This window comes from Ochotona princeps, chromosome 10, assembly GCF_030435755.1.
Source record: "Ochotona princeps isolate mOchPri1 chromosome 10, mOchPri1.hap1, whole genome shotgun sequence".
NCBI classification, from domain to species: Eukaryota; Metazoa; Chordata; class Mammalia; order Lagomorpha; family Ochotonidae; genus Ochotona; species Ochotona princeps.
The window spans coordinates 17,148,429-17,174,597 of NC_080841.1; the positions used below are offsets into that span (position 1 = coordinate 17,148,429).

The window sequence follows — 26,169 nt, forward strand, 5'->3', positions numbered from 1 at the left end:
AGCTTCCAGGAGGCGACAGCAGTAACAATAAAGGGGAAGGGGAAGGTGCTCCAGTCTGGTGCACTTGGGTAGAATGTCCCTGTCTTGAAGGAGCTGGGGGGACTATAGGGGGTTGTCTCCCCATCTCGGCCCTGCGGCCTGGGAGGATGCTGCCAGACAGAAGTAAAGTCTTCCTCTATGTGGTCCTGCCATTCTTGCTGTGCCACTCACTGGCATTTGCCTGTCCTCATCCCCACCAGATGACACTACCCACTGCCAGATGCTGAGCATGGCACCTGCACACAGCTGGTCCTACCCTCCTGTTGCTTGGAAAGAGTGCGAATTCACGTTAGGGGAACCATTCCTCTCCCTGGCCCACAGGGTGAGCTCTGCACACCCCTGGAGGGGACAGGGCCCTGCCCTTCACTCCTGAGAAAGCTGAACAAGGCAGGAGTTGCCAGCAGTTCTTTGCTTACCTGGACTCTGTTCCCAAAGTCCTGGTTTTTTGGGGGTGGGGAGTGGAGAGTGAGTAACTTTTAGGGGCCTTGTGTAGCCACAGGCCAAGCCTCATTCTCTAACAGAGTCGACTCCAGAATTCAAACCAAGTCTTGTCTTCACGGGTCTGGCTGGTTACCTTATTTCTCAGCAGCTCTGCTAAGTCAGAGGGGAGGGATGATTTGATCCTCCAACCCTCCAGCCCCCAGTGAGCAGTGCTATGGCCAGCCCAGTGGATTTTCTCTCCCAGAGGAGCAGCTGCTCCCCTTTCAGCCTGGCGTCCCTCTGTTCCTCCCCCACCCTGGTTACCCTACAGGTGCTGCTCCCACCCAGGACTCTTCTGAACTAGAACCGGATTCCTCAAAAAACACCTGCTTCTCAAGGCTTGTGTTTCAGCATTTGTGTTTCCACATCAGAAACCAAAACCTTGTCTCTCCGCGCAGCCAAGAGGAGGGGCTGCTCCTCGCCAGCAGGTGCAAAGGAAGGGTCTTCTGTCGGAGGAAGGTTTAATTGCTGAATTGTTCACGGTTCCAAGTAGTAATGCATCTGTACTGAAAAACAACACAGGGATGAGCAAAGGAAAAAAAAACCTCAGAGGAGGATGCTTAAGTCACCATCTGCTTGCACCTGCCCCAACACGTATGTCCCGTAAGGCCTCACTTTGGGGAGGGGGCGGGGAGGGACCCTCACCAGCCAAGGTACCCCTGCTCTTCCAGTTGGTCGTTGCAGTCCAAAACGGGCCAGAAAGTTGGAGGAAGAGTGGATCTTCTCTCTGCATGACGTAGCGACATCTGCACGCCTCGCCGCGCCCCGCGCGTGGCTCCGGCTGAGGGCTAGGATTTCCCCATCTTTCTCCCGCTGCCCCCACATCCCCCGCGCGGTCCGCCTGCACCTCGCGGCCTCCCCTTTAAGGCCAGCCCCTCCCCCACGCCCACGCCCCCCCGGGCCCCGCCCCTCCAACCCTCCCCTTTAAGGACCGGCCCCGGACGCAGACGAGGCTGTGACGCGGCCGCCGGCCCCGGGGCTGGGACTTCGTCGCGCGGCCGCTGCCCCCCGGCCGGGCCCCGCCGTCCCGCGGCCCCCGGAGCTCCTGGCCGCCGGGGGTGGGGAGGGAGGGAGGGAGCAGGGCCGGTGGGCACCAGCGGCGGCACCCACGGAGCCCCGCGGCCCGCTGAGCCTGGAGCCGGGCCGGGGCGCGGACGCCGGCTCGAGCCCGGAGCAAACTTGGCAGCCGGGTGGGGGGCGGCAGGGACCCCGTCCCGGGCCGGAGGAGGGGGCGGCCGCCGGCGCCATGCTGCCCGGCTCGCAGGGCCCGAGCGCGCCCGCGCCGCCCCCCGGGCCGCCGCCTCCTCCTCCGCCGCCGCCTCAGCCCCAGCTCCAGCCCCAGCCCCAGCAGCCCCCGGCCCCGGCCCCGGCCCCGGCCCCGCCGCCGCCGCCCCCGCAGCAGTTCCCGCAGTTCCACGTCAAGTCGGGCCTGCAGATCAAGAAAAACGCCATTATTGACGACTACAAGGTCACCAGCCAGGTCCTGGGGCTGGGCATCAACGGCAAAGTTCTGCAGATCTTCAGCAAGCGGACGCAGGAGAAATTCGCCCTCAAAGTAGGTGTGGGCCGGGGACGTGCGCGCGCGCGGGGATCGGTCGCCGCCCTGGACCGAGTTTCCGGTCACCGGCGGCGGGGGAGCACCCGCGGGACTCCGGCGTGCCGGGGTGGGAGCCGCCGGCCGTCGGCTGTTCCCGCCCCGTCCCGAGGAAGCGCGTTTGGGGCGCTGCGGTACCCGGACTGGCCACCCTCCTCCCTCCTTTCTTCCCGCGGGCACAAAAGGCCTATTACTCAGCGGGCGGGTGGTCGGTGGGTTTGGAGAAGTCGCATCTCCGAGGTTTCCTTGCCCTCGCTCCTTATTTGGGAGCCCCGGAATGTGTGATTTCACTTCCCCGGACCTCGCGAGGGCGGCCGGGCGGCCTCGGGGCGCGCAGCGCCGAGTCCCGGGCGGCCGGCGGGTTCAGCGCGCGGTGCGCTGCTAACCATTGTCCCAGATTCCCCGGGACCCCCCAGCTCCCTAGGCGCGGGAACCCCGGCTCGGCCCGTGCGCCCCACCCCACACTGCCCGCCCCGGCGTGGCCGCTTGCATCCTGGGTTCTTCGCTTGATGAGCAGTGGAGGAAGCATTACCTGGAGCCGGGGGAAACCCAGGGTGTATTTGTTTTGTTTTTGTTTGAAGAGGTGTGGTGGTGGTGCTGGGGGTTGCGGGCTCGGGGCAGGGGTGAGTGAGCATTTCAGGGAGGATACCGTCCTGCGTAGTTAGGAGCTCCGCGAAGTGTCAGCGGGGTCGCCCCAGGTCACCAAAAAGGTTTCAGCTCTGACCACGTCTTTGCAGGGAATGGGGCAGGTCTTTTTCTCCTGGGGTCTCTTAATGATTGGAGGAGGAGAAGAATACTTCCTGTGTTGTATTTTTTCTCTTCCCTTTCGTGTTTCAGTTATCAAATACAAAACTCTGATAGGAGTTGTGGGTGGAGCGGTCGGGCGCGCCATCAGCCTGTTAAAGCCTGGCGCTGGCGGAGAACAGAGGGGCAGGCTTGTCCGGTTTCTGGAGTTTGGGGGTGGGGGGTCTCAGCGGTGTGGAAGGGGAGACTCTCTTGCAGCTCTTTTCGTCAGATTTCTTTGCTTCTTGCTGTATACGCTCTTGTTGTGAGGTCTCTGCTGCTGGTTAATGGCGACCGGAGGAGAGAGAATTTTGGCACCGCCTGGAACACCCTGGTAGGCGTGTCCTGCACCTCTCTCCTTGTTCACAGTAGGGCTGGAGGAATTGTTCCGATTGCCTGTGGCTCTGACCTTGGGGGTTGCAGCTTGACCGCAGTTAACCTGCACAGTAGAGGAAGTGACAGACGCGATTTCCAGGAGGGTTTTCTATCCCCTTGGAGACACCATCTGCCTCCCCTGTCAGCAGTGTGGGGATGCGGGCTGATGGATCTCTTGAATGGTTGGGATATTATATAAAAAGGCTTGAGAACAAAAGCGCCCAACTTCTGCTGCTTCATAGACTGGGACACACAAAACCGTCTTCTGAAGTGGTGCTGGGTAGCAAGTCAGATTTTTCTTGACTTCAATAGGAGAGCCGCTTGGATATTCTTTCTCTTTCGAGTAGTTCTGAAAGGAAAACTCTGGCAGTCTATTAAGTGGCATTTGTAGTGCAGCCTCCTCTGTTAGGAGTGGGTGAGGACTGAAGGCAGTCTGTTTTGACAGGCAACCTGCTCCCAGGCCTTCCGAGTTGACTCAACTGTTGAACTTGAAGATTTCCCACACATCTTTGTTTTGGGACTTAATAACAGAGGAAGAGAGGAGGAGTGAGGCCTGGAGACTGACAGCAGTGTCAACAGCACTTCCATATCCAAATATTGGCTGAGACACAGTTGCAGCTGTGGAGGAATCTGAGGCAGAGGACCCGGTTCTGGAGGCTTCCAGATCGTGAATGTTGATGAACTTGAGCAATCAAGGAGAGAGGAGTGATTTCTTTTTCTTTGTTTGAAGATTTATTTTTATTGGAAAGGCAGATCATATTTCTAGAGAGAAGGAGAGATAGAGAGAAAGATCTTCTTCCATTCACTAGTTGACTCCCCAAATGGCTGCAATAGCTGGAACTGAGCTGATGTGAAGCCAACAGCAAGGAGCCTCCTCAGGGTCTCTCACGTGGGTACAGGGTCCCAAGGCTTTGGGCCATCTTCTACTGCTTTCCCAGGCCATAAGCAGGGAGCTGGATGGGAAGTGGAAGAGCCAGGATGTGAACCAGCACCCATATGGGATCCTGGTGCTTGCCAAGGTGAGGATTCAACCATTGAGCTATTCTGCCAGGCCTTATTATTATTTTTTTTTCTTTTTAACAAGTAGAAGTCTTTTGATTATGAAGTCAGACTTTGATTATAAATCTGTTGTGGGTGGGTACAGGTTTGGTTGCTCCAACAAGGAAGGCTCCAAGAAGGAGGCAGACTGGGCATAGTGTGGGAAGGCCATCCCTGGCCCCCTCCCTCCCACTGGCAGTGTTGCCAGCTCCTAGCAGGTTGCAGGTGCTGGGGTGCCCGGCTCCCAGTCTGTGTGGTCCAGCGACTTCTTAGACCTGTTAAGTAAACGTAGAACTTTAGAAATGTCCCAGCTCACCATGCTGCATCTCTATCTCCCGCTCCGAGAGCTGACATTTACATGGTTTTGGTGGGTACCATGACCTCACCTCACTGGCTCCCCTGGCTGCTCTTGCACACAGTTCTGAGTCATACTCATACTTGTAGTCAGAGTCGGAGGGAACTCCAGTGGTCATCTTGGCAGCTCACTTGGTTTGCAGGTGAGAAACCTGGGTGGGTGTGAAGCAGTGACTCATTGTAGGGATCTTGACCACATGCTTGGCCTAGGCAGGATTAGAACTCAGATTGCCTGCAGGGATGTGGACAGATGGGCAGGGGCATGGAGCTGGCAGGTGCTCCAAGGCACTCAGAACTGGCGAGCCACTCTTGACGCAGGTCCTTTTTGCCTGTCCTGGCTCCTGGATGGGTGTTTACCATCTCCTGCAGCCTGGAGTTTGGGGTCTGTTTTAAGAGCTGTCTTTCTGCCTTACCAACTCTTTGTATTTTAAAGACTCAGGAATTCTGTTAACTCTTGCTTTGGCAGATGTGGGGGTAGGGAAGACACCTGGGCTCAGAGTACTTGTGTATTGATTGGTCATATTCCCCGGGGGCTCCTCAGCTGCCTGCTGCTTCACTGTGTCGTGGTGACGCTTTGAATTAGCTGAACAAATTTAATTAAAGCTTGCCCTGTTGTCCCCCTTGGCTGCGTGATGCTGATTAAGGCAAGCACGTTATTGCTTTGTAGACTATAAGATGTTGTCCTAACTTATCTCTGTTTATCTTTCCATGGCGTAGCTTAGAGAAAACAAGAGCCTGTGTTCTCCTTTCCTCTCTCCATCTGGCCTTCTTTCCCGGGGTCATGTATGTGCCACAGCCGTGAGGCTTTCTTGTGTTGTGAATAGGAGCTGACCACAACCTCTCACTGTTGGTCTGGACACTATCAGAGGGAGAGGCCAGAACCCCGACATGTGCCCTTCAGGCCCCCTGCTATCCACATGCTGGGCACCTCCTTTAGGGGAATGTTGGGGAGGAGTGTAATAAGATGGAGTATCCCACTGGGGATTGCCTGAGAACCTTGGGGATCAGTTGGCATCTGGCAAAGATAGGGTTAATTCATGTTGTTGAGAGCTGCCTTGGCTACTAGTGATGTGTGGATAGTAAAATGTCGATTCATGAACATAGTAAGAGAGACAACATCAAAATCCAGCTGCTTGGCATTCACAAATCGTGTGTTCAGTAGCCAGCTGTGGCTATTGACTGCAGAGCTGAGCAGCGTGGAAGCATTTTTCATCCTTGCAGAAAGCTCCGCTAGACTTGGCTCGTCTAGGTGCTTGACTGTATGATTGGGAATAGAGGCACCTTAGGAGAGGGCAGCTTCAGCTGGTGTCAGGGGGACATGGTGTGGGCCTCTGAGGAGTGAGGCTGCGGTGGGCAGCACAAGGGTGGAGCAGGTCAGCTTGGCAAGGGGAAGACAGTGCTGGGGGACTTCCCTGCCCTGTGTCAGAGCAGGTGTTGAAGTACTTGGGAGGGGCATGTGGTTGTTACACAGAAAGGGGGAGGCCCTTAGGTTTGGGAGGAAGGGTTTGTTTTCTGGTTTCAGCGACCTTGTCCTTCTCTTGGGGAAGGCTCCACGTGAGCCTGGCTCCAGCCCCAGCCTCTCTCTGCTGCGACAGGACTCTTTGGCATCACTGAGTTGGGATCAAAGCCTGGTCAGCTGCTAGTCCTTCCACTCTTGAGTCCTGGGCTTTGGCAGAGCTTGAAAATGATCTCCAACTAAGATCTGGGCTCAGTGGCCAACAGGAGGGCAGAGAAAAGCCACACCAGGGTCTCATGGCCAGGTGTCGTTGGGTGTCTGGGAAATGCTGGGCTGCTTTTGAAAGGAGGAATATTGGTTTCCAGGGCTCGGAACCTGTTTGGACTGCTTGGGACCCAAGGACTTGTATTGTTATCAGTTGATAATTTTGCTGAAGAAGCAGATGCAAGGGGTTTGGAGGAGGACTGCAAGAGCCAGGACTTGGGATGGCTAGAGGCACATTTAATGTAGTCCCTGGGCAGATTCAGCCATAGGGGAAGGGACTAGAATTCCAGGTTGTGTGAGGCTGAACAGGGGGAATGGGTCACAGTTCGCAAGCAATCTTGCCAGGCTCCAAGCCCAGATTCTTCCTGAGGGTTTGATTCCCACCTTGTTGCTGCCTCCTTCTCTATCCCAGGCCCTTCCAGGGTTCATGTGGTGCCCCACTCCCATGCCATGCTGCGTGATTCTGGAGGGGTCCGTGTCTTGGAGGGAGGTAGGTGTTGTTTGAGGGGACTGCAGGTACTCTGGGTGGTGGTGCAAGGCCTGATGGGGAGGGAACCACGTGCCCTGGCTCTGTGGAGCTGACACTGCCTGCTCCTCTTTCTCGATAGCTTCTATCTCACGGAGGGCAAGGCTGGGCCAGCAAAGGTGTTCGTTCGTTTGTGCATGCTGGGATTGTGTCTTGGGCTCTGTTTCCCTAGTCTGGGTTCCTTGGTTGCTAGGGGTAGTAGTTCTGGGCTTTCAGACTTGGCAGTTGAGAACTGAGCTCTGTCTACAAAGATCTTCACCCTCTGGTCACTGAGTATGTAAGGAAACGGAGAGGGATCCCCACGCCAGAGAGCTTGGTGTGGGTAGATAGGAGATCCAGTCAGGTTAACTTTTCTAGACTTTAGGAAAATCCAGATATTTTGTGTTTTAAGATAAAAGTGATCCTGCCAGTACGGGTTATGGGCTAGATAAGAAGGCTAAGAAAAAACAAATGCAATTTCTGGTCTTTGTGCCCAGCCAACTGGGTGTGTGACCTTGAGAGTGTCACTTCAAGTTTGCAGGCCTGGTACATCAGAAGGTCTGGCTCAAGCAAACCCCTGAGCCCTGGTGGTGTGGGGCAGAAGGCCAGGGACCAGCAGATCTGTCGTCTTGCTCCGTGTCATCAGCGGGATCCCAGCCAGCGTGAATGTTCTTTTGATAGGCTTAGTGTGGGCCCCAGGGCAGCCTGTGTCCAGTTAGTTAATAGTATCACTGATCAACTGCTTCTCTGTTATGAAGATTTGAGAAGTGTTCCTGCTGGGCACTCCCCATGGGCAGGAGCTGTGGGGCCAGCCATGGTGCACATCATTTCATTCCTTGAAGCGCCTTGGTGCAGTGGCGGTGCAGAGTAGAGGTGCAGAGTAGAAGTGAGGTCTGTTTCCTGCTTCTACACTCACTCTCCCTGGATGTCTGGGCATCTGCAGGCCACTGTGGCGTGATGGCCGAAGATCCAGCCACCGTCCATTGTCCAGACTTTGCCGGGGTGTGTGACAGGGTTCCTTTAAAGGGGTGCTACCTTTTAATTCTAAAGACAGTTGGGAGCTTGAGGGGCCTGTTCTGAGAACTGGGGACTGAGTCCCAGAGCTGGTGAGGAAGTGAGAGTTGATGTCCAGGTATGCTAAGATCCCTGGTAAGGCTGGGTAGAAGCAGATATCAGGGAGTCCAGGGAAACGAGATAGGAAGGAGGTGCCTCATAATGTCTGTCCTTGCTTCCCTTTTCTTCCTGCTTGTTGGGAGACAAGAGCAGTGCTCTGGAGGTGTGGGCTGTCAGATTTGGTTGGAAGAGGAAGAAAAGCACCATGAGAGAGAGAGAGAGAGAGAGGGAGAGAGAGAGAGAGAGAAAGAGAGAGAGAGAGAGTAAGGTTGGCTTTGGCTGTGGCAGTGTGGACTTTGTGGAGTCTTGGTACTTGCATCCAGCTACCTTTTCTGTGTGTAAGCCGGTGGGTGATAGGGGCTGGGACCACGCCAGGTTCAGCCTCTGTTGGTGTCTAATGCTCCCTGTCAGGGCCAGCCAAGCTGCTCATCCCACTGGCAGCCTGAGCTCTGCAGAAGGCTCATGTGAACAGATATCATATATATTATCATATATATATATTTTTAAGATTTATTTATTTTTCATTGGTAAGACGGATATATAGAGAGGAGAAGAGACAGAGAGGAAGATCTTCCGTCCAATGATTCACTCCCCAAGCGGCTGCAAAGACTGGTGCTGAGCCAATCAGAAGTGAGGAGCCAGGAGCTCTTCCGGGCTTCCCACGCGGGTGCAGGGTCCCAAGGCTTTGGGCCATCCTTGACTGCTTTCCCAGGCCACGAGCAGGGAGCTGGATGGGAAGTGGAGCTGCTGGGATTAGAACTAGCACCTATATGGGATCCGGGCACGTGCAAGGCGAGGACTTTAACCACAACGCTATTGTGCCGGGCCCACAGACATCATATTCTTGACGGACACTGCCCGTCATCCCCTTGGCTGATGTCCATCCAGGACCCTCTGGGAGGGAAGAGTGGGAGTCAGAGGTGGAACTCTGGGAGTCATCTCTCTGGCTTAGCCTTGTGATGAAGCTTCCTGTGAACCTGAAACAAAGGTGGGGAGGAGCTAAAGGGAGGCCTTGCTGACCCCTGTACCCTCACTGCCTAGGGCGCTTTGTACCTTGCTGCTGCTTGGTGCACCGACTATGACTGAGGGGATTGCCGGCCGCTGCCACACGGATAAACCGTGTTGTTATGAGGTGTCCAACCTGCATTGGCCATTTGCGGCCTGGCCTGTCCCAATGGCTAAAAATAAACCTGCTGCAGTCCCCCTCCAGGCAGGCCCTGCTGTCTGTCCCAGGTCTTGCTGCTTCCTCTGGTGCTAACTGCTTATCTCACTTTCACCCATGCCCTCTGCGCTGGCCAGCTCCCTGTGCTGGGTGCCAGGATCTGTCTGCGGTTGGTCCTTCTCCAGGTTATGTGGAGCTGCCTTGCTCAGTCCTCAGGAGGGAGAGGGCTGGGCAGGCAGGAGGGAGGTGTCTTTCAGAGTTGATGAGACCTCCTCTGTGCACACCATTGGGTGACTGAGTGTGTTACCTGCTGGGCCACCGGCCTGGCTCTGCAGTGTTGGGCTCGGGTTACCGCATTCAAAAGTGTGACCTCATCTTGTTGGCTTCCAAGAATAACTGGGCCTGGCTCTCAGGACCTCCTTCCTGAGTCAGGTGGTGGCCCTAGTGGCCCTCCAGGCTCCGCCACCTGCAGAATGTCACCCAGAGCCTGGGTCCCTTTGGTGTCCTGACTGACGGGGATGGGGATGGGGGGACAGGACCCCTAATGATCTGTGTCCATTCAAGCATGGCCTCCTCTTGTGCCTAAAGGTCCTGGAGACCTGTGGAGCCAGCTGAGGAAAGGGCCTGCAGGGTGTGGGCTGGTGGTGGCTGGGCAGGGCATTTTTGGCACTCTCTTCTTCCTGTTTTGTCAACTCCTGGGCAGGTGTTGGTACTAATCATGGCACAAGGGGATCCTGGGTCTGTGTTCTGAGATTAGGGTCTATTTGGGGGAGAGGGGGAGGAGCCAAGAGCCAGCACTTGGGGAATCCTGTGGCTCCAGCTCCAGTTACATGCCCAGAGCGTATCTGCAGGGCTGCCTTCTCCCATCTGTCCCCTAGGCCTCATTCCTCGGCAGGGAGAGATTTATCTGTACAGACCCATTGGCTTGTGGAGGGGAGGAGCTGCTTGTAGTTGCTAAGAGTTTATTTTTAACTTGGACAAGAGGAGACCCTGTCCTTGGAATAGCCCAGTCCTCCTCCCCTACTCCGGCCTCATTCCTTGGCGGCTGCAGTTCTTAGGGGAAGGCTGGTGGGATCCCCAGTCCAGGCTTCACAGGCCCCGGACTGTTCTCAGCAAGCGCTTTGCTTGTCCTGTGTGGCTTCTGCTGAGCTGTAAGGGTCTGGGGGCAGGGGTGGGGGGTGTGTGTATTGAAGGAACGGGAAGCATCCTAGGAATGCAGGTGGATGGGTCAAGAGACCAGTGTGCCCTGGAGCTGTGTGACCCTCCAGCCAGGGATCCTCTTCCCTCCCACTGGCTGTGGAGGGAGGAGCACGTATAGTGACTGCTTTCTACAACCTGCATTCCAGAGAGGCTGAGTGAGTGCCACTGTCCCCTCAGCCTGCAGGCTTCTGTCCTGTGAGACAGGCCCTGCCATGTTCTCAATGATGGCAGGTGCTTCGTAGTGGACTCGTGCTCTTAGAGGGAGGAGGCTGGACGGCTGTGCCCTTGCTCCTGGACCCAAGACCGTCCTGACCTTGTGGACATGGTGTGCTGCCTTGACTCAGTATCTTTAAAAGAAAACAGAACTAATAGTGTTTGAGGTGTTGTGAAGGCAGACCTGGAGAATAGAGTGGGAGTTGGGGCCATAGGAGCAGGGAGCTGACTCTTGAGCTAGGTCATACTCATGACTCCTGTGTGTGAGGTGGGCATTGGTTTGCCTGAATCCTTGAGTTGCATGGCCTGTTGAGTGTGAGAGAGATCTGATTCCTGGCCAGGTCTGGGCCAGTCTGATTCTTTGTGAATCTTGCTTTCCCTCCCAGCCTTCTGTATTGCTTTGTCAGGGGACCCCTCTCCTGCCCCTCACCTCTGCCCCACCTGGCTCTCTCCTCCTTGTTGTCTTCGCTGCCCTAGCCCCCAGCCTGTGTGTGCCCCTCTCCGACAAAGCCTGGCACATCCGAAGTGGGTCTTCCTGTCACAGCAAACTTGTCTTTTGTTTCACATTTGAAATGTGTTTCTTCATGTGCAAAGGGACTCCTTTAACATTAGATTGGATTGTGACTTCCTTAAAGAGTCACATATTTATTATTTTTGTATCCTCCTGTATCTTGTTTCCATGCTGTGACCATATGTTCTCATTAAGAACAACTCACAGTGTTTTGGCACTGCATTACACCCAGCTGTCTCATGAAGATGTGGCGGCAGGATAACAGTGGGTGTCACCTGATGTGAATTCAGGTTTGAGTAGGGCCTGCAGGGTGGGGGCTGTGACAGCCCTGAAGTGGAACGGTCCTGGGCCGAGCTCTCTGAAGACTAAGCCGGGATGTAGTGAAGGCTCCCAGTAGCTGTCTGTCCCAGTTCCTCCTCCTGGCTGCAGAAAAGCCGTGCTCTGCAGACTCCTGGGCAGCCCTCCACCCCTTCGGATCTGCTTACTCAAGCAGGCACCCTCCGTTCCTGCCATCTGAGGAGTTCTTCTCATTCTTGTAAGAGGCCTGGCCACAGTTTCCCACCAACATTTCTCTTCCTTCTCCTCTCTGTGCCGGCGCCCACCTCTTCCTGTTCGGTTTTGGAGGTGGCCCTCCATCCCTTGGAGAACTTCAAGAGTGGGATTCCTGCCGAGCACGCCCACTTTCCTCCCCAGGTTAGCTGTGGAGGTGGGGGGGAGGACACTCAGGTGCCTTATAGGGTTACCGATCGTGTTGGCTTTGCTCCCATGTGTTGCAAGAGGCTCCAGGGTTGAATACTCTGTTGCTGGAACTGCAGTTGGGATTTGAACCTTGTGGGGCCTCTCAACTCCATGCCACAACAGATTTGCACAGGCAGGAGACCGGGCTGTGTCCTGGACCATCTGCCTTCCAGCCACACCTGTGTGGCTCTGAGCAAGTCCTGAAACCTGTCTGGGCTTCACTCAGTTTCTTCATTTGTAGGTTAAAGGGATCAGACTTGACTTTGAAGGAGTCTTGCAATGAAGGCGTTGCTTGGTTGTGGTTGCTGTCTGCCCACTGCTGGGAAAATGACTTGGTGTTGTGATAGAAGTGGTCAGCCTGGGTCCCAGGGAGCCCTGGGGTCTGAGAGCCAACATTTCTGAGTTTCTGCAAGCCCTGCTGTTTCACCCTTCTCCTGACATGTTTGTATCAGTTTAGCCAATGTTTATAAACGTTTATTCTCCTTACTGCCTGCCTTCTGTCTTCCCTGCCGAGTGGCCATCAGGTGGCCCAGATGGCAGGATTAGCATGGAATAGAAGAATAGTTAGGGTCATCCCCTTGGGCCTGGTCCTCTTTAATACCTTTGCTCTGTGAGATGAAATTTAGAACAATGAAGGTTGATGCTTTGTAGCAGCTTGGAGTAGTTCCCTGCCTTTCTGAGCAGGATTTGCCTCAGGGTGCCTTCTACCCCTCTGAGATCCAAAGCAACTTACTGCTCAGGAAAATTAATTAGCAGTGCCAAGAATGACTTTTGCGGTTTGGTATGGATGGATCAGAACACCAGATTGCCTTTGATATGTGTGTAACAATCTATCGTTGAGCAACTCTGTGAAGGTTTCCCAGATGACAGATACGGAATATCAGGCGTGTGTTGCTTCACTCACACTCCTAGGAAGAATTGAAGTCAGGCTGCCAGGGAAAAGTCTCCATTTTACACACAAGGAAGCATACTCAAATGTATTCAGAACAATTCATTCATTAGCATGTGTCTTTTTTTTTTTTTAAAGAAATGTTTATTGAAAGGGAGAGAGAGACAGACTTCCATTGGCTGATTCACTTCCCTAGTGCCATAATAGCTCCGGTTAGGCCCGGCTAAAGCCAGGGTCCTGGAACTCCATGGTCTTCCCCACCTGGGTGGCAGGGCCCAACCACTTGAGCCATCTTAGGTTTTTTTAACAGGTGCATTAGCAGGAAGCAGGATTGGAAATGGAGCAGCCAGGACACAAACTGATACTCATATAGGATGCTAGGTTTGCAGGTGGCAGTTTAACTCGCTCTGCCATGATGCTGTACCAAGCACCTACCAAGTGCTGGTCATGATTTTAAGTTGTGGGGATACAGCAACGTTTAAAACAGACATTAAATCCTGGTTGTGTATAACTTGCATTCCAGGAGGGGATGACGGACAAGGATCAGTGAAATGCCACACTTGTCAGGTGTTGATGGACACAAAGGTAGAAGTGAAGGTGGGAAGGAGGTCTTGGAGTGCTGAGTGTGTGTGGTGTGGCAGTTTTAAATAGCAGACCAGGAAGGCTTTCGATCTGGGGCGAGGTACCAGAGAGGAGCACACACTAGCAGGTGTGAAGGCCTGAGGCTCCTAGTGAGCACGTGTCAGGCTCTAAATCCTGGGGTCTTGTAGTTCACAGTGCTGCCTAGTAGTTGTATGGCTCCATCATAATTTGGTACTCAGTTGACCCAGCAATTTATGTTTTGTCATGTATTGAATGGAGAGAGAGAGAGAGAGAGAGAGAGAGAGAGAGAGAGAGAGATTGCCCATGTGTATAGCATGAATGCAGAAAGGCTGCTGCTCCTCCTCTCACGATGGGGAATGTGTGTGCCCTTTCAGGCATTTGCCCTGTTGACCCTCGTAGGCGGGTGGTCTGATTCCAGGTTCTGCATCCAGAGAGGGTTGGGGATGGGCATGTGGCCGAGTGAGGACATCAATCAGCCAATGAAGAACAGGGATGCACAATGGACTCTCCCGATGGGCAGGGGAGAGGTGGAGGGTCACGGGCTTACACCTGGGACACAGCAGGTGTGTGTAGGCAGGGGACAGGCTGGCAGGATGGTTTCTAAAATCTGTGACGAACTTGGGCCACATGCTCCCTTTTCTTTGGCTGAGGAATGAGAGGTGTTTTCTGAGTGACAGGAAGCACTTGGGACCAGACAGTACCTGCCCACTGCACCGAGCCAGGACAAGGGGTCAACAAAAGACAGATTGTTGGTCGGAATAGGGCAGAGGTGGCTGCTGCCGTTTGTTGTTATCTTTTGGGTTCTTAGGGGGTTTGTCTTGCGCAGGAGAGTCATGTGCTTCCTGCTAGCCAGTCTAGGATGAGGCTCAGTGACCCTGCCAGCACGGACTCTGCCCCCTGAGGGCTCTGGGTGTCTGGCTTCTGGGAGCTGGGCAAGTGTGGGGGGAAGGGGATAGGAGCCCAAGACAGAGCTACCGTTAGTGCAGATTGGTGGGTGAAGCAATGGGTCCCTATGTTTTTTTCCTGAGCTTACGCTATGACAAAGGAAGTTGCAACATGTTTTTTCTGTTTATAGCATAGGAAGGGGGAAATTGTCTTCCAGTAAACGTGAGAAAAGCAGCGAGTCATGCCTGGGTGGCTGCCCGCACCTCCTCTTGCACCCGCATCCTGTGTAGTGTTTCTTTCTCCTTTCTTCCCTGTCTGTGCCTTCCTGTCCTCTTTCCTCCCAGAGGCTATGGCCCTGCACCAGGCATGCTGTTCTCCCTGGACTGAGGGACCTTTGTCTGGGCTGCTGAGATGTTTAGAGAGGACACATGATGCCAATACCCACTTGGCATTGCCCTTGGTGTTCCAGAAGAGGGAGGCAGTGTTTGTGTCTCAGCACCCCCGGCCACCTTACTAGTGCACTTGGAGTCTGTGTATCCAGGCAGACCCTTGGCACCAGGGCCCAGTGCATGTGGGAGGCAGACATCAAGGCTGGATCACTGCACCTGCTGACACCAAGGCCTCAGGTTGGATTTTGGTGTCTGGGCGGCAATCCAGTTGCTTTTGGAAACGTGCCGATTATATATTTTCTTGATGAGACCTTCGGAGGAGTCATGGAGCTGTTTTCCTTTCTGTTGTTGAGATTCATTTCCTTTCCTTTGGATGTCTGTATCTCAACCCAGCAGCCAGAGTGATGGAGCCAGTGTTATTCAGCGCAGGGGTGTTGCAGGCTATAGGTAGCCCTGATGACAATGGCTGCAAAGGCTGCCCATGGCACCAAGCCTCCCCCTGGTTGCCCAGAATGGGGTGGCAGCAGTGGTGGCTTGTGTTGGTGGCTTCTTGGGCTGGAGAGGGTCGTGTGTCTCAGGGTGAGAGTTTTTGTTCAGGCTCTTTGTCCCTCGTACCTGTTGCTTCTGGTAAGCTGACACAAAACTGCTCCTTTCCTACTGCTTACTTTGAATTTGATCTCTCTGCTGAGAGGTCTGGACTCTGAGAATCTGGTGGTGGAGGGAGTGGGGTCAGACTCTGCTCATTTCTGTTCTCTTACTCGGGAAGCTATGCTTGTCAGGATGGGAGGCACTAGCCACAGGATGCTATTGATTCATTTTTTGTTCATATTTTATTTGAAAGACACACACACACAGAGATCTCCCAACTACTGGTCCAGTCCCTACAAGCCTGCAGCAGCCAGGACTGGGCCAGACTGAAACCAGGAGCCTAAAACTCAACGTGGCTTTCCCCTGTGGTTAGCAGGGCTCAAGAACTGGAGTCACTGCCATCTCGCAGGGTGCATGTTAGCAGGAAGCTCGTTGAGAGTTGAACCAGATCTTGAGCCCTTTATTTCCAATGTGGAAGCAGAGTCTTAACTGCTGTGCCAGCCTGCTCCACAGCCGGCTATGTAAATTGCTGTTATAATTAAGTACAATTCGGGCCCGGCACGATAGTGTAGCGGTTAAAGTCCTCGCCTTGAACGCGTCAGAATCTCATATGGGCACCAATTCTAATTCCGGCAGCCCTGCTTCCCATCCAGCTCCCTACCTGTGGCCTGAGAATGCAGTCAAGGACGGTCCAACGCTTTGAGGATGGGACCCTGCACCTGCGTGGGAGACCTGGAAGAAGCTCCTGACTTCTGGCTTCGGATTGGCTTAGCTCCAGCTGTTGCAGCCCCCTGGGGAGTGAATCAACGGATGGAAGATCTTCCTGTCTCTCCTCTCTGTATATCCACTTTTCCAATAAAAATAAATAAATCTTTAAGAAAAAAAATTAAATACAATTCCACATCACCTTCCTCTGCTGTGATAGACTCACTTTTTTTTTTAAGATTTATTTCTTATTACAAAGTCAGATAAACAGAGAGGAAGATCTTCCGTCCAAAGATCAACCCCCAAGTGACCGCAATGGCCAGTGCTGCGCTGATCTGAAGCCGGGAACCTGGAACCTCTTCCAGGTCTCCCACGCGGGTGCAGGATCCCAAAGCTTTGGGCCATCCTCGACTGCTTTTCTAGGCCACAAGCAGGGAGCTGGATGGGAAGTAGAGCAGCCGGGATTAGAACTGGTGCCCATATGGGATTCCGGCGCGTTCAAGGCGAGGACTTTAGCCGCTAGGCCACACCGCCGGGCCCGATAGACTCACTTTAACTTCTCCTTAGTCAGTTGATATCCACCATGTTGTGTAATTCAGCTGTAGGATATTCTGTCATCACGGAGTGTTCTTTGAGGCAGGCTTTTAGGATGACAATTCTGCTGTCAGGTAAGGAAGTCTCTGAGCTTGGAAAAGGCTTTGTGGAAGGGCATGAGTAGAGTTATTTAAAATCTTTTTTTGAGATTTATTTATTTATTTGAAAGGTAGAGTGATAGGGACACACACAGAGACACACACAGACACCGTAGACACACACCAAGGTTGATTTATTCTAATCTGTTGGTTTACCTCCCAGATGGCTGCAGGTCTGGGTCAGGTGAAAGCCAGGAGCCAGGAACTCCACCTGGGTCTCCCACAGGAGTGGCAGGTGCTCAAGTACTTGGCCTAGCTTCTGCTGCCTTCCCAGGTGTGTGAGCAGGGAGCTGGATTGGAAGTGGAATAGCTGGGATTCAAACTGGTACTCTGAATGTAGGATGGTGGCTTAAGCAGCCACTCTATAACACTGGCTTGAGCAGAAGTTCTGAGGCTCAGGTGAGAGGGCAAATAGAAAGCAGTCATTTAGGTCTTAGAAAGATGTAGCTTGGACCTGATGTGATGGCTCAATGGCTAAATCTTCACCTTGCAAGCACCGGGATCCTGAATGGGTGCCGGTTCATGTCCCAGCTGCTGCACTTCTCATCCAGCTCCTTGCTTATGGCCTGGAAAGAGTAGAGAGTGGCCCAAAGCTTTGGGACCCTGTACCCTTGTGGGAGACCCAGGAGAAGTTCCTAAGTCGTGGCTTCGGATAGGCTCAGCTTCTCCCATTGTGTCCTTCTCTCTGTGAATATGACCTCCCTTTTCAATAAAAATAAATCTTTCTTTAAAAATAGGATGTGGGGCCCAGCAGCTCGGCCTAGCGGCTAAAGTCCTCACCTTGAAAGCCCCGGGATCCCATATGGGCACCAGTTCTAATCCCGGCAGCTCCACTTCCCATCCAGCTCCCTGCTTGTGGCCTGGGGAAGCAGTCGAGGACGGCCCAAAGCTTTGGGACCCTGTACCCGCGTGGGAGACCCGGAGGAGGTTCCTGGTCCCGGCATCGGATTGGCGCGTACTGGCCCGTTGCGGCTCACTTGGGAAGATCTTCCTTTCTGTCTATCCTCCTCTCTGTATATCCGGCTTTCCAATAACAATAAAATCTTTAAAAAAAAAAATAGGATGTGGTTTAACCCATGTGGGACCCCATTTCCATAGTCAGTCCCCTGTCCCAGGGGCTACCCAAGCCACATCAGTTGTCAGACTCCCTTGTCGGTGGCCCTGGAAGGTACAGAGTCCTGAGCTCTGCCCCCTGTATGGTGTTCAAAGTATTTTACTGTGCTCCCCAACTGATACCACTGATCTAATTTCTGCTCTAATTCTTCTGGGGGTTGGGAGCTTACCCCCTTTCAAGAAAACCTCACTACTAAGAAGCCTTGGGTGTTGCAGTTCTGTTCAAGTCCCTTGACCTGTTGAAATCCTTTGGTGGATTGTGCAGCACTCGCAGCGTGCAATGCCCCTGTTGTCCACATGCAGGCTTCAGCGAAGCCCCAGCATTGGTGGGATCTCCTGCAGCCTGAAGCTGGGTACCTTTGCAGAGTGCCTTATCTTCAGGAGCCCTAGAGGGGTTGCAGATGAAGAGATTTGGGAATGCTGCACTGTCAGGCCTGTTGGAGAGATGGAGAGAAGGTCAGCTAGGGGTTGTCCCAGGGAGCATCTGGCAGATATGCTATTTCTCATTTGTTTAGCCCAAGGTCAAGCACAGGACCTGGTACATGACTGAGCAATGAGGCTGAGCTGATGAGGGGGCCCTGGAGCCCTTGCCCAGCCCCAGCGTCTTCAGCCTCTGTAAGTTTGTGCTCATCTGCTCTGATGGGAAAAGTGCCATTTAGCAGGACATGAGGCCTGGCTGCTTCAGAGACAAAACTGGCATTTAAGCAGTAATTTTTTTTTTAATCGAGCATTCAAGTGTTGGCTTTGAATAGCTGGTTCCTAACGCCACTCCATCCGGTTGGAGGTGGTGATGAAATCGTGAGTAGAGCTGGAGTCTCCTGGGAGCTCTGAGAAGCGCCCAGGGGAAGGAGGCCTGGGCAGCGTGGGCGGGAGCTGGGAAAGGCACTTTTAGATCACTGATTTCCGGAGGAGGGCTGGGGCTGCTTGGCAGGTGGGAGGGAGGTGCCTGGGTAGAATGGGCTGTCAGAATCCTCCCGGATTTTAGAGTTGCACTGATTGTGCTAATTAAACTTGGGGAGAAACAGCAGGCAGGGGGAGGTGGGGTAGGAATTATCCTTGGAAGCCAGAGCACGCTTTTTGTGTTCAGTGATGGGAAGGTCTGTCCTTCTTGCAATGCTCCTGGGGTTGGGAGGGAGAGCTACCACCAGGGCAGCAGTAGGGCGTGAGGAATTCCCCTTGATGGCAGCCCGTCCGACCACAGCCTCCTGCGCTAGCAGTTCTGAGAAACAAGCCCGCCTGCAGCAGTCCCCAGCTGAGAGGGGCTGAGAGGCTACTTAAGAGGCAGGGCCTTCTGGTGAAGTCTGTGTGGGGCCAGAAGCACGGCCTCTGTCAACTGGAGGGGCCAGTGGGAGACACCCTGCAGGGTCTGGTTCATTCTGAATGAAGGAAAAGCTCAGTCTATGGCCATACCACCCTGAACGTGCCTGATCTCGTCTGATCTCAGAAGCTAAGCAGGGCTGGGCCTGGTTAGTATTTGGATGGGAGGAAAAGCCCACCCAGGAAATCAAAGAGACTGCTGGGACAGAAGTGTGTGTGTGTGTGTGTGTCTTTGTCTTTTCCATAAGTTCAATGCAGGGAACCTGGGTTTTATTTTGAAACCTAGAGTTTGAGGAGTCGTTTCCTTTAGTGGAGGAGGTGGCAGAGAGTGAGCATTACTTTCAGATCCAAGAGAAGATCTGAGCTATGTGGTTTGAATATGAAAATAGTGGAGGGGAAGATGTGGCAGCCCAGCGGGGTCAGCTGCTCTTTGGGCTGCCTGCATTCTGTGTGGGAGCACTGGGTCTGAGTAGTGTTGCCTCTGCTTCTGCTTCAGTCCAGCTCCCTGCTGACACACAGGGAAGGCTGCAGGTGATGGCTCAAGTGCTTGGGTTTCTGCACTCATATGGGAGACCCAGATGGAGTTCCCGGCTCTTGGCTGCAGCTTGGCCCAGCCCCAACCAGTGGGGGCATTTGGGGAATGAACCAGCGGATGAAGGATCTCTCTGCCTGCCTTTCAAATAAGTAAGTAAATAGATCTAGATTTTGTGGGAAAGTTAGAAGATGTATCATGTGTGAGTGCATCCCAACTCAGAGTCTTCTCCATGTTTTCTGGCTCATAGTAGGAGGAGGGATGGGTGAGAGCTGCCTGGAGCCCATGTGGTTCAGGCATGTTCAACCTTCCTGCCGCTGTCAGGTTCTGCTGCTGGGATCAGTGGAACTGGTGGCTGAGCCCTTCCAGTGTATGAGATGACTTCTATCTGACCGCAGGTGTGTACACTAAGTGTCACCAGCGCCCTGGTATCCTCATAGTCAGATGCAAAGCTGCTGGGGAGGTGGGGGTTGGGAGGATTTGATATGGGAATGAAGGTAGTCAGCCCATCTGGGTAGGCCCCCTTGTCTTTGGTGATGTAGCACAATTAATCCACAGCCAAGGTTGCCTTGACTTAATGCATGGGTTCAGTGCTGTTGTGGATTTCCAGTGGTCCTTGTAGAAGCTTCACCACCTCTGGGCCTGAATAGCAAAGACAGCTCAAGTGTGTGAGTGCACACGCTGATCTGCTCATGGAGGGGAGGTGTGAGCAGTGCCTCTTACATGCTCCAAATGGTAGGAAGCTCCAGCCGAGAGACCGGAGGGACCTAGAAGAAGGGGCTGCCTGTTTCTTGTTGCACTGATGCCAACGCTGACTTGCCATGAGATAACATAAATCAGAGAATGTTCTCAGTGTGTGTGACTGTATTAAAGGCTCTGAGAAGTTCTGTAGTAAATGAACTGTTCACTTTATTTACGTTCGTGCTTCTAACACATCCAGGAGCCTTTGCTAACATTCCGTGAGGGTACTTTTTGAGAAGTGGCAACACAGTCTCCCTGTCTTGGGAGAACTGTCTAGTGATGCAGGGAAAAAGTCATGTGACTCGGTTCACACAGGGTTGGGCAAGGTGCACGCCGTGTCTGGGGCGGGTGGCAGAGAAGGCCCCGTGATGGCAGGTGGCCCCTATTGAGGTTTATGCTGTTTGCAGTCCCTTGTTGGCTTTGTGTTATTGGGGAAGCTTTTGTCTTGGCTTTAAAACACTGAATAGCAACTGCATCTGTCATGCCTGGGAAGCGGCAGTTTGCAGCGTGGGGGTGAATGAGCAACTGCAGGCACCCCTGCTGGAGGCCCAGGCTGAGAGCGCCTCCCTGTGGGAAAAGGGAGGGCAGCTGACCCGGGGCAGCTGCCAGCTAACTCTGGAAGTAGAGGGGAGTGATGCTAGGTCCTGATTTCTTTGCTTTCTCCTTCTGCTATTGGGGGGGGGGGTGGACCCATGGGGACGCCCAGGAAGGTGCAGGTGCTGCAGGTTTTTTTGCCCACAGGAGGGTGGGCCTTACCCACCCCTTGGGACGGAGGGGGTGCCTGAGAAGTCATCTTGGCTTGAATTTAGGGAGAATTTGGATTTATTAAATGGACTTACGCAGGTAGGTGGAATTTTTTTTTTTTAAAGATTTTATTTTTTTTAATTACAAAGTCAGATATACAGAGAGGAGGAGAGACAGAGGGGAAGATCTTCTGTCCGATGTTTCACTCCCCAAGTGAGCCGCAACGGGCCGGTGCGCGCCAATCCGATGCCGGGAACCAGGAACCTCTTCCAGGTTTCCCACGCAGGTGCAGGGTCCCAAAGCTTTGGGCCGTCCTCGACTGCTTTCCCAGGCCACAAGCAGGGAGCTGGATGGGAAGTGGAGCTGCCGGAATTAGAACCGGCGCCCATATGGGATCCCGGGGCTTTCAAGGTGAGGACTTTAGCTGCTAGGCCACGCCGCTGGGCCCAGGTAGGTGGAATTTTAAAATTGGTGCCTCCTGGCTGGGCTGGTGTTCAGGCTGGAGGTGACCACCTGGGAGTGATGACTCCCTGGGTGACTCTCAGGAATGCCAGGGAGACTTCTCTTGGCAGAAGCCCAGGCCTCCAGCATTCCTGGAGCCTGTGCCTGGTGTGGCTCTGCCAGGAGGCCATAGCCCTTTCTGGGGAAGCAGGTGGTTCTGGGGGGTGGGCATCAGTCGCTCCTGGGGTCCGGAGCCGGGCCCTGTGTGATTCACTCAGGGCCAGGACTTCCTATCTCTGAGTCATTTATTTTTTTCAGCTAGGCGGGATGGCTGTCCTCCACAGGAAAGAGGGTGGGGTGTTCACAGTCCTGGCTCCTCCCAGCCACAGCACAGAGGCCTGGGGTGTCTCGCACAGGGGTAGGGAGGGGTAGGGGCAGATTCTGTTCATCCGATCCCCCTACACCCCACAGGGTGTTGAGTGGGCCAGGCTTTGCTAGTTGAAACGGGCGTTAGCTGCTTTGTTCATTAGGACTGTGTTTGGAGCTCCTTGGGCCCCAGCATCTCTGGAAGGCCCAGTAGCCTCAAACCCCTTGCAGGAGTAGGGAGTGGGGACTCCCTGAGCTTGGTGCTAGGAGAGAACAGAAAAGGCTGGGAGAGGGAGCGGCTGAGTGAGTCTACCTGCCAGGCATGCTGGTCATCAGATCTGATAATCAGGAAATGCTTGCTGATCTCTGCAGGTAGGGGTCCTTTGCTTCCTGGGGGCCTCTAGCTGTGCTCTACCCAGACTCTGCAGCTGTGCTGTGGTCCTTCTTTGTTCCTTGACACAGCTGGACCTAGATGAGGTGTCTTGCTGTCCTTATATGGTGGGGACTCCAGATTCACCCTCAGGGATGGGCCTGGCTGCTTCCAGAGGAGTGGGTCTTGCCCACTCCAGCACCTCCCTCCGTGGAGAGTGGTGAGAAGTGGGTCCCGCTGCAGGCGGCTCTTGGTTTGTGAGGGAATGGCTTCTAGGCTGGAAGCAGTCGCCCCTCCTCTGAAAGGCCTGGAGGACCAGACTCCCTGGTCGCCCTGGAAACCAGGATGGCTGAGGCATTGCGGGATGGGCTTCCTTACTGATCTGTGTCCTTGAGCACCCCTACTGGGGTGGGGTAGAGGAGGACAGAGGAGGGGCCTCTGCTTTCCTGTCTGCTCATCTCATCCATGAGGTGGGTGGTGCACACAGAGGTAAGGGAGCCTGGCTCTGAGCACACCTTGCGACTGTGCAGACACCTTTCCTGGGCCTGTAACCGCACCCGCTGCAGGCTGGAAAAGTGTGCAGAGCACGGCAGCTGTCACTGTGGAGAGCATGCCAGGATCCTGGGATCCCCTCCTTGCGCACTGATTCCTTCCAGTGAGGCCCTGCTGGCAGGACCTTGACTCTGACCACACAGTCACACAGTGATGGAACCAGTCCTGCGGGAACCAGCTTACGACAGCAGGATCTGGGCACCAGCCTCACATGTGCTCCCTTGGCTGAGGCCTGGTTCCCAGGTCAGCCTGGCCTTTTGCAATCCTGCCCTTGACAGCCCTCCTCTTCCCCTTGCACTGTCCTCCCCTGACCTCGTGCAATCTCTGCTTTCCCCTGCACTGCCCCCTGCTGGCTGTCACATGCTTCTCCCCACAGCTGTTTACTACAGAGCCTGTCAGATGGGCAGCCAACTTGAGAGAGAATTGTGCACTAAACACACGCATGCCCAGCCACCTATATTCTGCGTCACCTTTGACTGCATTTGCTGTTATGTTTCGTGCGCGGCTATATCTCTTTCAGGCTCCCTCTGTTTGCTGGTCCATCTCACTTTGGGGGTGCCTTTCACAGTAAGCATATGCCTACCTTACGTAGATGTTAGGGGTCAATGTTGGTTCCTGCACCTGTTTCACAGATCAGGTGAAAAACACACATAGTCAGGTGTCATTTGGTGAATTTTGATTCATACTTCCATCTGTGCAGCCCAACCCTCCATCAACATCTAGAAGAGGGAGTGTTACCACTCTGGGAAGTTTCCTCACCCCCCTTCCTGTTCATCCCCACACTAACCCCTCAGAGATCATCAGCATTTATGGCTATTCCTCATGAGTGAGTTAGCTTCTTCGGAAGCCTCAGCTACAAACGGGATCATCAGTGTGGGGTCCTGTGTGGGATCCAGTCACCTGAGAACTTGCTTAGTAGTTTGTTCATGTTCGTTTAAAATTAAAAAAAAATTTTGGAAAAGACTTTATTTATTTTTATTGGAAAGGCAGATTTACAGAGAAAAGGAGAGACAGAAAGATCTTCCATTGGCTGGTTTCAACGTCTAGAGCTGAGCTGAGCTGAAGTCAGGAGTAAGGAGCTGCTTCTGGGACTCCCACGCAGGTGTAGGGTTCCAAGGCTTTGGGCTGTCATCTTGTGCTTTCCCAGGTTACAAGCAGGGAGCTGGATGGGAAGTGGAGCAGTTGGGACACAAACTGGAGCCTATATATGATTCTGGCTCTTGGAGGTGGAGGTTTAGTCAATTGATCTATTATGCTAGACCTCACCCCCCTCTTTTTTTAATTATAAGATTTATTTATGTATTGAAGGGCAGAGTGATTGAGGTAGGAGGGACACAGGAAGAACGGTCCACTTTGCATCCACTGGGATGGCTGGGCAGGCTGAAACCATGAGCCGCAAACATCCTGATCTCCCGTTTGGATGGGACTGCAGTGCTTAGGTCATCGCTGCTGCCACCGCAGGTGCATTAGCAGGGAGCTGGATCTGAAGTGGAGGAGCCAGGATCCAAACTGGCGCTCTGATTTAGGATAATAGCCACTGTTCCTTCCTTGTTAGGCCCAGTGATAGGTACTCCACTGTTTATGTGATCTAATTTGCTTCTTTTTCCTGTTGATGGACAATTTGGGGCTGTGATGGATGAGTAGACCTACTATGGACATTGTTCTGTGCATCTTTGTGAACGAGGCATCTTCCTTTCTCTTGGCAAATGCCTAGGAGGGGATTGCTGGGTCCCAGGAGGCTGCAGCTTCTGTTCCCACCCAACTCGCTGTGCTGACCTTTCCTCCTACTCTATAATGTGTTAGTGCTCCTCTGTGGTTCTCTGGTGTCCTGATCTGCTGGGGAGCCCACGGGCTCTCCCTGCCTTGCCCTCCAGGGGGCGCTCACTCCCTTCCAAGGCTGCTGCTGTTGTGCAGTAGCTGCTGCTTCAGGGCACCTCACTGTCAGCCTCTCAGTTCCTGAGCTGTCCTGTGGTCTCAGTTTCTAGATCTGTTACATGCTCATGGTCCACTTCTGGGGGTTTAAGTTTCTGTTTGGAATTTTTTTTTTAAGTCGGATATACAGAGAGGAGGAGAGACAGAGAGGAAGATCTTCTGTCCGATGAGTCACTCCCCAAGTGAGCGCAACGGCCAGTGCTGTGCCGATCCAAAGCCGGGAACCAGGAACCTCCTCCGGGTCTCCCACGCGGGTGCAGGGTCCCAAAGCTTTGGGCCATCCTTGACCACTTTTCCAGGCCACAAGCAGGCAGCTGGATGGCAAGTGGAGCTGCCGGGATTAGAACCGGCGCCCATATGGGATCCCGGTGCGTTCAAGGAGAGGATTTTAGCCACTAGGCCATGCCGCTGGGCCCTCTCCAAGTGCTTTTAACAGCCAGGACTGTGCCAGGAACTTAATCCATATCTCTTACCTGAGGGGAAGGGATGCAGGTATTGAAGCCTCACCTGCTACCTGCCAGGGGCATTAGCAGGAAGGAAAGCAGGACTCCAATCTGGGCACTGTGATGTCAGATGCAGGTGGCCCAAGCAGCACTTTTTTTTTAAGATTGTTAGTTTATTTGAAAGACAAAGTGACAGAGAAGGGTGGAGAGACAAAGAGACTTGTTACCCAGTTCATTCTGTTAAGTGGCCACCCCTGCTACCTGCTAGATTTGCCGGCTACAGCTATCCATCCTCCTCCCAAGTGTGACAGAGTCCCCTAGATATTGCCACATAATTACCCTGGTTGAGAACTGTTTCTAAGGTATAGAACTTAGTCATTGAGAAAGCGCTGAAATAATGTAGCTGTTCTGGAAGGGTGTTCACTGCTGACTTAGCTCAGTTTTTCTACTTCTAATATGCATGGATTTTCACTTACCATGAATTAAATAATCTCATACCCCTGACAACATGGTTCAATTTCAATAACCGTGGTGCATTAGCTCATGACTACAAATCACTGTGTTCATGACAGGTGCTCTTTGTGGGAACTGATCAGTTATGATGGGTTACTGCCATTCAGTTCACTTACAGGCAGGAAAGCAGTTGTGTTGGGAAACTTGCATGGCACTTCAGAAATGGACCGATGATAGAAGGAGTTGGCTAATCAGGATGTAACTCCAGCAGAGAACCGTGTTGGTGTTAGTGCTGTGTTAGTGTTAGTGCTGGAAGTGGAGTTTGGCTTCGTCCTAGCCAGAGTGAACAGCTGACCAACTGCAGGGATGTTAGCCCTGCTGCTTCCGAGGCTGTGTGCAGCTAGGGACTCTGCCACGGCAGCATGTTGTGGACATCAGTGCAGAAGCGGTTTCGACCAAGAGGGTGACCGGGTCTCAGAGGAAGTGACACTGGGAAAAAACGTCATGTTTGAGGTCCTTAAAGATGTTTCACATTTTGTAAGTGCAGAGGTGTAAAATGTAGGAAGTGGATTCAGAGAGGAGTGTGGTC

At 53.5% G+C, this 26,169-nt stretch overlaps 1 protein-coding gene across 1 annotated transcript in view; it reads left to right on the plus strand.

The window, feature by feature from the left end:
• Positions 1-1,496: 1,496 nt before the first annotated feature.
• Positions 1,497-26,169, plus strand: part of MAPKAPK2 (MAPK activated protein kinase 2) — a 42,711-nt gene continuing 18,038 nt past the window's right edge. Inside the window, exon 1 of the mRNA XM_004578933.3 lies at positions 1,497-2,074. Coding sequence (XP_004578990.2) covers positions 1,766-2,074 — 309 coding nt within the window. The 5' untranslated portion in view covers positions 1,497-1,765. The remainder of the gene's footprint in view (positions 2,075-26,169) is intronic.